Raw genomic sequence first — 11460 nt, 5'->3', positions numbered from 1 at the left:
CCACATTAGTTTGTCCTTTGTACAGATGGTAAAACTCACTGGGAAAAGCTTTGTCTTATTAGTATCAATTCAACACCCAAATACAGAAATAGACAACTGAAAGTTGACTAGTCAACTTTTGAGAATGTTTTTCCAGTATGCAGGAATAAGTTACCTTGTTTACAATACCGTTTGAGCTAAAAGACTATCTGTTTGCTGTAATTACAGATTATGCAGGATAAAATGGATTATGTGGCAAACACAGCATATTCATAACAATAAAAAAAAACGCTGTGGCCGCAGAATCGATTATTTGAAAGACCATTGACACAAACTGGCAGTTCCTCCATAGGGGTCCAGATCGAAAAGGCCCATAGAAAATAAATGTTGACGCCACTCCTTTGAGAATATTCCTCCTGGGCCAGGTTGACGTCGTGCAATGTCACTATGAAGATCTGTTTGTCAAACACCCTGCCCTCATTCACGTGTGCATTCCACCATTATGATCCACCACTGATGATCAGCAAAACTATTCACAACCAGACAAGAAATATAACTGGGAACTCCAGAGCGACTAGAAATCAAACTACAAGAAACGCACGACTAAAATAAAAAACTGAGAGCAGCAGGATATTTATTTGTACCTAGCACATACAACGAAAATTCAAACAAATGACAAAAGAAAAGCATTTGTAAACCAAAATAATTTACAGGAAATATAACAATTTCAAATCCTGCTTTGAAATGAAGGTAAACCCTTCCATTCTTTTAATACAGGATACTAAATTCAAATTTTGAACTGATTTAACATTAAATTATCGTTAACGGAGGGTATATCATTTTTAATATGTCCTAGACGGTCACAGCGTTAAGGCCAACGTGAAAATAAAATCCATTTAAGAATAGCGCAACAAATTTAACATGAAGATGCAACTGCAGCAAGCAAATGATAAACATACCACTTATGCCTACAAGCAACATTTTGGAAAATGTGAGGGATACCCTTTGCAGTAAGTGCTTATAATAAGAGCACAAAAGAGGGTGAAACACTTCCTGGATAGGGAAGGTGTAGTGTTAAAGCCTGGTTCTATGACCATCCTGCATTATGTTTAAAATTATAATAGATCGCGAAAATCAGACATAAAAGCACCCACAGTTAAGGCATCATTGACAACATTTCTGTATTATAGCAGCAAAAAGATCCTTTGGACTTTTGGGTCTGCAGTTTTCAGCTTATACAATCATTAGGTTAGCAATTACAGATGCACTGAACAGGTAAACCCCAGAAATTCAAGTGTTCCCTCCCTACCTCCACCCACAACCCACCCCCACTCAACCCTTTGAGATGTTGGTCCTACGAAACCTTTTTAAGTTTTTAAAAACATAAAAAATGCACACATTTCCCAGTTAGTAGTATCCCTTTGCTGCAACAGCCTGAGCAACTGAACTGGAACTAGAATATTGCATGTGGACCTGCATATTGAACCATCGTGCTTCAGAAGAAATATGCGACTCTTTGATACAGTACATACATAAGACCCATCAATGAAACAACGAATATAGTGAGGCGGTAAACTGCTGCATACTAAAACATACACAGCTAACTCACTGCTTTGTGCCTGGATTCAAAGCTCCTCGGACAACCTTATTAAGAACATGAATTAGAAATTAAACTGATTGTTCTCACGCGACAGCTCAATCCACTGGCACTTTGCTAATTTTGAACACATTTCTCTATATAATTAATATACAAACATAAATTAGCTCTTTTCAAGAATGCATACAAATATAAACAAGGCACTTGCACCAATGGAGGAATGAGTTTAAAGCATGGCGTTTGCATAATATCCTTCCCATACCACGAAGAAGACAGGTGAGTTTATGGAAGGTGACGAGTGTTTTTGATGGTTGATGAAATTAGGGAGAGAGAGTTTTTCAGAGGGTTGTCATGAGTTTATCTTGGTACAGCACACTTTGGATCCCTCCTAAATTCTTCTGGTTCTGATCTTGGATATACCGTGTGTTTCTGCCATCACCACTCGTAGCTGGTCTCCACTGTGCCCTGTCGTCGTGAGATGGAGGCCTGTACCATTTGCACATGGAATGGTTAGTGAGACATGGGGCTAAACAAAAAACAACTAATGAAACATACATTTCTTTCACAAGGTGTATAAGAGCATGCACCAATATCAAACAAGATGCAGTGAAGATGGATGGAAAAAGGCTGCTTAATTTCATGCAAAGAATTGATTAGATAATTAGCTTTGACGGATGCTTATTATAAGCACGTAGGTGGAGATCTCGCCTGCATGCTCAAGTGCAAGGAGGTTCACACAAGAAAGCAGTGAAGTGGAGGCAAAATGGCAGCAAGCCATGCTAGTAATTTGTGCTCAAGCATGCAAGGGTTGAGAACGTGAAAACATTGTTTTTTCCTAAAGCTTGCAAATCTGGAGTGGATAACCGTGTTAGAGCCCAATGCAAACCGGCATAAATTAGTATGGTCGGCAACAATCCAGGGTGCTTAACGCTCTTCCTTAACAACATCTAAATGCATGGACACAGCATGACTACTTTGTTAGAACACACGCTACGTAATGCCTCAAGGCCAACTGCAGAACAGCTTTAAACACAACTCCAAGAAAACAGGATAAAAGCAGAGCAATTTGTCAAGCAATGCGCCTTCACACTTTCATCACCACTGCTTGAACCGTCATCACCCTGACACCTCCCAAGCCGTCCACCAGCATCAAGAAACCAGCCACCGAACAGCAGCTCACCGATTAGTCGAAGGTAAAAAGAATCAATGGCAATTGTTGAGAAGTTACATAAAGTGACATTTGGATGACTCAGATGTTCACACAATCTATTTTATCAACAATACTCAGGTTATAATAATCAAAAAACAAGTGTCTGGAATACGCGCGATTGATCACTCATCATGACTCACCTTCACGTTTATTGTTTGACTACACACGAGGGATGTATCAGGTTCATGCAAAATTTGAAAATAGTTCAGCAACATGAATTGGTTTTCAGGAAGGCAGAGGTGGTGGTGGAAACTAAAATACCCTTTTGCATTTAGGAGTTTGGTATGCATTGGTGAATGACCTGACACGCAGCCGAGTACCTTAACAGATGTTCATCAGATGATAGCTGTGGGTAAATTACTATGTTAGGGGCGGGCAAGGATAAAACCTTTGCCTAAGAAGATCTGGCAAATTTAGAAACGTCATCTGAGTGAAGCTGGTAAACTTTTTCAACTTTGCTGCTTAAAAGTTTTCCTGTGGAAGATCGCCCCACACAGAAAGATTAGAATAACATATAGGTGTAAAACAGCTAAAAAGAGTGTGGATTGGGGCTGGGTTCTCAGTGGCATGGGCTAAAAAACTAGCGCTAAATGCAGAATTATTCTTATCGCATAGTCTCGTGGAAAGTTTGGTTAATTCTGCTTGATCCTGCTACATGGAATTAAGTGAGTTATGCCCACTGCTAATGTTAATGTATCTCCAGATCATAGTTAGCTGGCCACAGCATACCACCTGCAGGCAATTCTATTTAGGTAGACTATGGCATCATTGAAGTAGACCACATGCACCTTGCAGGCAGCTTACTATTGCAGGCGCATTTAAAATCATTCCGTGGTACTTTGGTTGATGAACAGAGTGGCCAGCACATGCCTGCATGCAATGTTTTTAAAATTAGTACAAGCTTTACAACTATGCAATAATGGTACTGGCAATGCAATTATAGCTGTCCAAATGCAAGTTTACCTGAGCACCGCGGCACCATCATTGTCAGAGATATAAGGGAGACTTCTGCAGACGGGTGCCAGGTCAAAGTTGCAAGTTCACAGAGTAGTCCTCACCTAGGATGAAGTGGTCATGACTCGGACTATATTCACCCTTTCCTCTGTTTCAAGGCTTGGTGATTTTTTTGTACAAAGACAGGTAATGGTTGTAAGATTTTTCATAGGATGGGACTATGACTTTTGTGTTAACTGTATTGTTCTAGTGCCACTGAAATTAAGTGAGCTAATTGCCATTCATTGGGACCTTTTGTAGGCATTTGCATATCGGCAGCATAAGGATAATTGGTTTTGAACTCTTAGTTAGAGAGCAATATTAACGAGGAGTAAATGGAAGCGATAAATGAATGCTTCTCAAAAAGGGAGGTTAACTTCAGATCTCAGGTTTAAACTCTGTGCTCAACAGTTGAGGTACTGTGTATCTCCCCTATTTAAGAGTCAGAATCTTCCCATTTCAAAACTTTAAAGGAGTCAACAGGGGTATGTTTTTTTGGGAGGGTGCAGTAGAGGGTATAGCCAGAACAATGAATATTCTCCCCACTTTAATTTAACTACCAGAGAATCTGGACTAATCTGTTGTAGAGTGTACTTCAAACATTGGAGACCAGCTTTTGCTTTGTGGGGACAGGAGACGTATGGGCACCTCTGACTGAGGCCTTAAAGCATTAAGGTGAATTCTTTGCAAGTCTAAATTTGTTTGTGTCCTTTGGTTGGCTAGGTCTGACAATTTTACTTTGATAAAAAGCCTTCACTTAATCTCCATTACTACCAACTTCAGCTAGGGATTGGTAGGAAAGAAATTACATTTAATTTCATTCCACAGATCTACCCTTGTTAGCTTAAATGAAAGATCTGTGTGCGCGTACTCTTATAGTAGGAAAATCCTGTGGCACTTCATGGGATAAAACAACTTCTTAGTCATACTTAGTTGGACTTGTTCTAAACACAAAGATGTTGCAAAAAAGCTGCTTTCATCAATTGCCAATAACCACCTGACCTTCAGCACTGCATGATTATCATAATACACAAACAAGGCTGAATGTTATTTTTCTCAAGACAGGGACTAGGTTTAAAGAAGTTAGGATCAAAAGGGTGTGGTGGTAGAGTTGGAAATCCTAAAATTGAGCGTTCTACGTCAGAAATATAAAACAATGTTAGGGTAACTTGGCTTCTCTAGGATTTAAAATGAGGCACAACACAGATGAATATAGTCACAAAGTGTGCCATGACCGTGAATGAAAGCCCATGTTCTTTATAATCTTTGGCTAAAAAGCCCATCCAACATACAAATGTAACATTACTTGCCTGTAACTAAACATCCTCAAGTCTTTTCGATGCCAAAAGGATTTCCACATACATTGTTCCAAGTAATCTACACTCTTGCAGTCACAGTGACTTTTTCTTATGGCCTTTACCTACTTTCTGAATCACATCCACCCTATGCAGGGAATTTCAAAGCTGTTCAGGAAAACTAGGAAAAAGATCCGGATAACCTACATAAAACGAAAGGCAAGAAGATTCTGCATTCAGGGGAGTAACTTGCTTATGCAGTTCAATAAACAGTTGTAGAATTCAACTCTTTTAATCAAATTTGATGGCGGAATCACCCTAGAATATAGCCATTTGGAAAGAGACTATAAGAAACTGCTATACAGGACTACACTAACAAATCATTAACAAGACGTCTATGTGCGAAAGCAGCGGTGGTATTTTGTGCCTTATAACAGCTATCAAGCGACTGTTTCAGATAAAGACGGTAGCTGATGCATTAGGCCTTGCTGAAAGCACCATTCATTACTCTTGGAATTCCAACTACCGATTCATTTTCGAATCTGTTTTCAGCAGAAAATTAGAGTCTGGGTAATTTTCAATCTTCTGTGAACTTACTACTCATACCAAAAGATTAGAAGAGATGCCTTCTAAAATCTCTTCCTATACCTCCAGATAATACGCAGTCATACTACTGCAGTATGCTAACCTTGTCAGCGAACATTGTATAATTAATTCAACCTAAAACGTGCACTAGGAAAGCCAATAGATCTTACCTTTTTCGTAAACATATGCAATATGAAAATGACAAAAAAAATTCAAAATCTAAAAAAAAAAAATGAGTGACTTAGTAGCCAAGCCACACCAACAGTGAGGATCCTACTTTTTCAGGTGTTGGTGCACATGATCAGGCAAAATGCCCTCATTCAAGCAAGACAGCCATTGACTGATACGAGCTGATCATTGGCCATGCTGTACGCTATTGGTTGACAGAACCACAGTATGAATGACATGTGAGCTAAACAGACTAAGAAAACTGACTGAAAGCCCCTTTCTGTATATATTTAGGGATTTGTATTATGTTTTCAAAGATACCCTGAGTCTGGCAAGACAGCTAAATGGGATTCCAGCAAAAGGTGTCGGCCTCCAAAATGTCAGGATCCAGAGACAAAGTCAGTGACTAGCTGTTTGAAGATTAAGGAGCAGATCCTATCAAAAAAGTTCATCTTTTACTGTATGTAGAAGGAACTGTATGGGTAGATCCAGTAAAGATCTTCGAATCAAATCTGTGCACATAGGCCAGAGTCGTTAATATCACTGTGATAGAAAATGATCTAGCCTTTTATTGACCATTTCATGAAAATTAGTAAAAAAGGTTTGACAGTCCTGTTCCCCATAAAAGGCTTATTCACCCCCGTAACAGGCACTGTGGATACTGCCACTAGTAACTGGGTAGCCAGACTAGCTATACTGTTTCAAAGCCTTGCCTATTCCAAAAGGAATTAATAACCATTTGAGACAAAAAGCAAACTATGGATACTGTACAAGCATTTTTTTAAAATTTGAAACAATAGCCAGTCCCTTTCACTGAAAACAATTAACATTCTCACATTTGGAGAATTTGGAGAAAAAAAACTAGCACGTTTTACGTTTGAGTATACGAACATTTAGGAATGTCATTGATCTTAAGAGAGAGCTTTTACCTAATCGTGTGACCGTTTAATTCAAAAGGTAGTGCAGTAGGAGGCTAACAACAAATGTTTAGAGAGTAAATGGGAATAAAACAGAATTTTAGTCAACTTAGTCCAGTAGTGTGAAGGTTCGCCTCAACCACAGAAAATGATATAGAACTAAGGCCAGCCTGATGCACGCGTCGAAGGTATCTAGTGAAGTGAGAGACAGAGTGAACAGCAGAGAAAAATATAAACATGCCTGTGCTTCCATGCTCACTATAGTGTGTAGGCTGACATTTTATGTTCAACTGGCACACATGGACTAAAAACACAGACATGCAGGACAACACGACCCACTGAGATCACAGTTCCTCTACATGAAGATTAATTGGCTGCTACTTTTTTGGCAAAACGGTTTTAAGCTTCTGAATTTTAAACCAATTTCATAATATTCGGATAGATTTCCACCAGCATTCGGCCCACGAGTGGGATTAAGGTTATGTGTCTCTTTTTAGTTATACAAAGGGAGACACGAATTATGAGGCTATTGGGGACCAAGTTAAGTGACATTGACATAATTATGCAGCACATTCTCCAGGAGTATTATTTCGCTCCTTTGTCATTTAAATACACATTAATACTGTCACTTCATGAACACCAGTTTAACACCTGAATAAAACAATCAGCAACTAAAAGATGACCAGTCAACCAGTAATGGTCGGAGGTGCTAGGGGGTGCGCGACCAAGATGTTCGCTAGCAGATGAGGCTCTGGTGGCCCGGCCCGCAATTTTTTAATAATATGCAGAATCACCGGTGAACTTAATAAGCAACGCAGCGCAACCGGCATCATAACACTGAGGGAGCCCCCAATGCCCTTCTGAATGCTGGAGGACCGCGGCGGGACATCAAAAGACCTGCTATAACTTTGAGTGGAGGAGGCGGAGCATGGTGCGGCTGAACATGAGGCGGGGGCCGAGGCGGCCGCGCACCCTCTACTCCGTGAGCCGTGAGAGGCTCTTACTGGGAAATGATCGAGCTGCTGTGTGCCCCCCCACCACTGGATGAGGTGAAAGGGACCCCCCCATGTCCAGGAATCCTGTGGTGAATAACAGGGAGCAAGTGAAGAGCATTCTCTCTTCCCCCCGGGCTAGAAATTCTAAGAGTGGTGGCGCACCGTCGCGGCTCCCCCGCTCTAGCTACACACCAGCACACCAGCCGCTCACTCGAGGGTTACCCCAAACCCCCACTGACATGTGGGACAAGCATGGAAAAGCTGGAACTAAGGGGGCCAAGCAGCTAAGGTTAGCGGGACTTACGACCACCCGTACAGTCTTGTCATGGCTGCCTAAAGACAGTGGTTGGACCCCCTCAAGTACCTGAGGGACTAGGGCACGACGTGGTGTGAGGTAGAGACTTTCATGCTAGTAGGGTGCAGCAAAGGAAAATGTGTGCCTGAAGTTTGGCGCATGTAGGCCCAGTTTGGAAGAGCTATAAATTGCGGACTCATTAAAGTGCCCCCTTACGCCCTTTGGCTGCATAGGGAAGATATTGTGGTGCTGAACCTTTACTGTTTGTGGTGCATGCGGCCTGGCACAGTGAATTTTCCCTGCATCTCATAACTAAACAGCTGGGCGGTGCCACCCATCTCACATGCCGCCTACCCGGATCCGGGAACTTAGCAACATCTACATAGCACCCCTGAGATGAGGTGAAGGGAAAAACATAGCCTGTGGTCTGTCTAGTGGATGTGGAGCTGCATCGCGTGAGGGCAGAGCCACATCCCAGAAAAAATATTGCATTAAGGTAAGACCAAAAGATCACCCTATAACATCGCAGTGGTGGCTAGCTGCCTAAAGAAGTCACTGCGGAGCATCAACATAGATGAAATGGGGCGTACGGACGGTAAACAGTCGAAGCTGCCGTTTGAGGCCCGGAAATCAGCTCGGTCGCAGCACGAGGAGCAGACCGACGAAAGGTCTCCTCCTGTCAATCAAGAACACGACTGGAAAGCAATACGTCTCATAATGAAAAGCAGATTAACCTCTCTCGAATCCATAATGGATTCCATGTCCATGCGTATGGATACCATTGTCCAGAAAAGTGAAAAGCATGACCACAGGATCAAAGAGGTAGAGACAAGAATCTCAGATCTGGAAGATAATACGACCAGCCACAAAGAGCAGATCTCCCAGATGGGCCGACTGCTGAGGGTAATAGCCATCAAAAATGAAGACCTCAAAGCGGGTTCGCTCTGAAATATCGTGCCCATGCTAGGCCTACCTAAATCAACAAACACAGGTCGTATGGAAGAATACGTAGAGCAGTTGCTCTGCGAAGTGTTCGGTGTAGAATCCTTGTCCAAACACCTGGTGGTAGAAAGGCCACAGAGAATGCTGGGGCTGAGACCACCCCAGGGAGCACCACCCAGGCCTATAGTGGTGAGATTCCTCAATTACCGCGACAGGGATACTTTGCTGCGGCTGGCCTGGGAAAAACAGAAGGTACAATATGGGAACACCACCGTCCGCTTCTACCCTGATTTCACCCAGTCTGTTCAGGATGCACAGAGAAAATTTGCCGGAGTTAAACGTAAGCTCCAAAAAGCCCACTTGGAATACGCTATGCTATACCAAGCGCGATTAAGAGTCGTTCACAAGGGGAAACAACATCTCTTCCAGAATCCACACCAGGTTGAAGATTTCCTGAAAAACAGTCAACACACAGAGCCCAGAGCTGCCCCTAGCAGATCCAGGTCTCGATCTCATTCACCACTGTCTAAACTCAATTGACCTGGCAGATGGTCTAAAGAGCAGCAGACTGTATGGGTTGTACGACCCCAAAGAACACTTACCTTATCTCAACTGTGAATTGCCGTGTCCCCCTGATCCACATGGATCCCCAAATAATCGCTGAAGAGAACTGGATGGTGCGGTCAGATAGACGGTAAAGGGCATAGAACTTTCGAAATAGAGCAGAATGCCCCTGTTCTTTCTCCCTCAATTGCTGCGTTTGCATAGTAATTTGTCTCCTTTATTTCCTTTAAGTGATATAAACTCCAACCAAAGGTCAGGAAGCCCCCCCTCAAGTCTCCATAAACTTCCAGTGCCTGGAGGTATCTCTCTCTGGTCATTGGGGCACAGTGGGAAGAGGGCTAATGCAACCCCACTAGTGGTACCTCTGCGGTAGAACCCCCTTATACAGCCACACTGTAATCCGTACAATCAGCTATGACAGCTGTGTGTAATGAGTCATGTTTCAAACTCTTATTGTCAAATTGGGAACAGGTGGCAAATGCATACCTGACAAGTTGGGGACATCGGTGTGGGAGGGAAGGGTAGTACAGTCACGGCAGACAAATATTCATTGACAGAAACTCAAAACAGTGCGGTACTTTTCAAGCTGCATAGTAGGATAACATTATTACATGCTTTCTTGCTAACGCTGTGGGACAATAAGTACTACCAGTACACCAGTTAAAACCCATTGCATATCCTGGAATGTAGGGGGCCTGAATGACCCGCGTAAAAGGCGGCACATAATTGCATATCTGGACAGGCACCAATTTCAGATAGCACTTTTACAAAACTCATTTTGACCCATCCGTGCAACCAAATTTTCCACTTTACGGGGGTGGCGATCCTCATTAAAAAGAACACGTTGTTTGTCCCCGGGGGCTCTGTAACATATCAGCAGGAGCGATATTGTATGGTGGGGCCACCTGGGAACACATGTAGTTACCATTGCCAATTGTTACAGCCCCAACGTAAACAACCCTCATACTCTCCATAGGAGAAAAGTACGTCCTCTGGGGAGGAGACTTTAACATAGCAGTCTCACCCGCCATGGACATATCTCACCCGACCACACTGCACTACACTACACTGAGGCGCAGAGACAATTGGCAGGGATTATCATAGGTAACTGCCTTCTTGACGCGTGGAGATATTTTCACCCCACTAAGAGAGAAGGGATGCACCACTCAGCTGTGGCCTCGATGTGGTTGAGAATAGACTACTGGATAATGACAAGAGGAATAGGATACTGGGTGGACCGGATCACACATCTAGCGAGAACATATTCCAGCCACTCTCCAGTGAAAATGGCACTCTCCATCTCGGGGTGAGAACCCTCACATACCAAGTGGCAACTAAACTCAACACCACTAGACCCAGTTTTTAAAGCAGAAATAGGACAAGAGATGCAAGAATTCTTTGAACGGAACATAGACACAGTCCTTAAAAGCACTACAGTATGGGAGGCATTCAAAATTACTATACAAGGTTCCTGTATCACAATGAGTGGGGGGATATTAAAAGACATCCGCACGCAACTTAATAGACTGGACAGGGACATAAAAGAATTAGAACAAAAACCAAATGATCCAACTAGTGGAGGGCACTTGAAAGTTACTTTGCGGGACAAACTAACAGAATATAAAGAGACAGCTGACCGAGAGTGTAAATTTAAAAGTAAATACTACAGAGCCGGAGTATATGGAGAGGGGGGCCTCCCGGGAACGGTCCTTGATGACTTTATTAGACAACCAAATTTCTCCAACTTTGTAACAGAACTATATGACTCTGAGGGAAACATCCACAGAGAAGCTGCTGAGTTAAACATATTCACCACATATTATTCCACCTTATACACTTCACAGAGGATGCAGCCCATAGACCTCTTCAAATACCTCGAAGACACTACACTGGCATGGCTGGGGACTCCCAAAGGGACTT

At 42.6% G+C, this 11460-nt stretch overlaps 1 protein-coding gene across 1 annotated transcript in view; it reads right to left on the bottom strand.

The window, feature by feature from the left end:
• Positions 1-596: 596 nt before the first annotated feature.
• The window catches only part of EPB41L4B (erythrocyte membrane protein band 4.1 like 4B), a 935352-nt gene continuing 924488 nt past the window's right edge, over positions 597-11460 (bottom strand). The window contains exon 16 of the mRNA XM_078687730.1: positions 597-2062. Coding sequence (XP_078543856.1) covers positions 1915-2062 — 148 coding nt within the window. The 3' untranslated portion in view covers positions 597-1914. The remainder of the gene's footprint in view (positions 2063-11460) is intronic.

This window comes from Lissotriton helveticus, chromosome 4_1, assembly GCF_964261635.1.
Source record: "Lissotriton helveticus chromosome 4_1, aLisHel1.1, whole genome shotgun sequence".
Taxonomy (NCBI): Eukaryota; Metazoa; Chordata; class Amphibia; order Caudata; family Salamandridae; genus Lissotriton; species Lissotriton helveticus.
The sequence above is the reverse complement of the archived record's forward strand: the minus strand, read 5'-3'. Positions and strand labels throughout refer to the sequence as shown.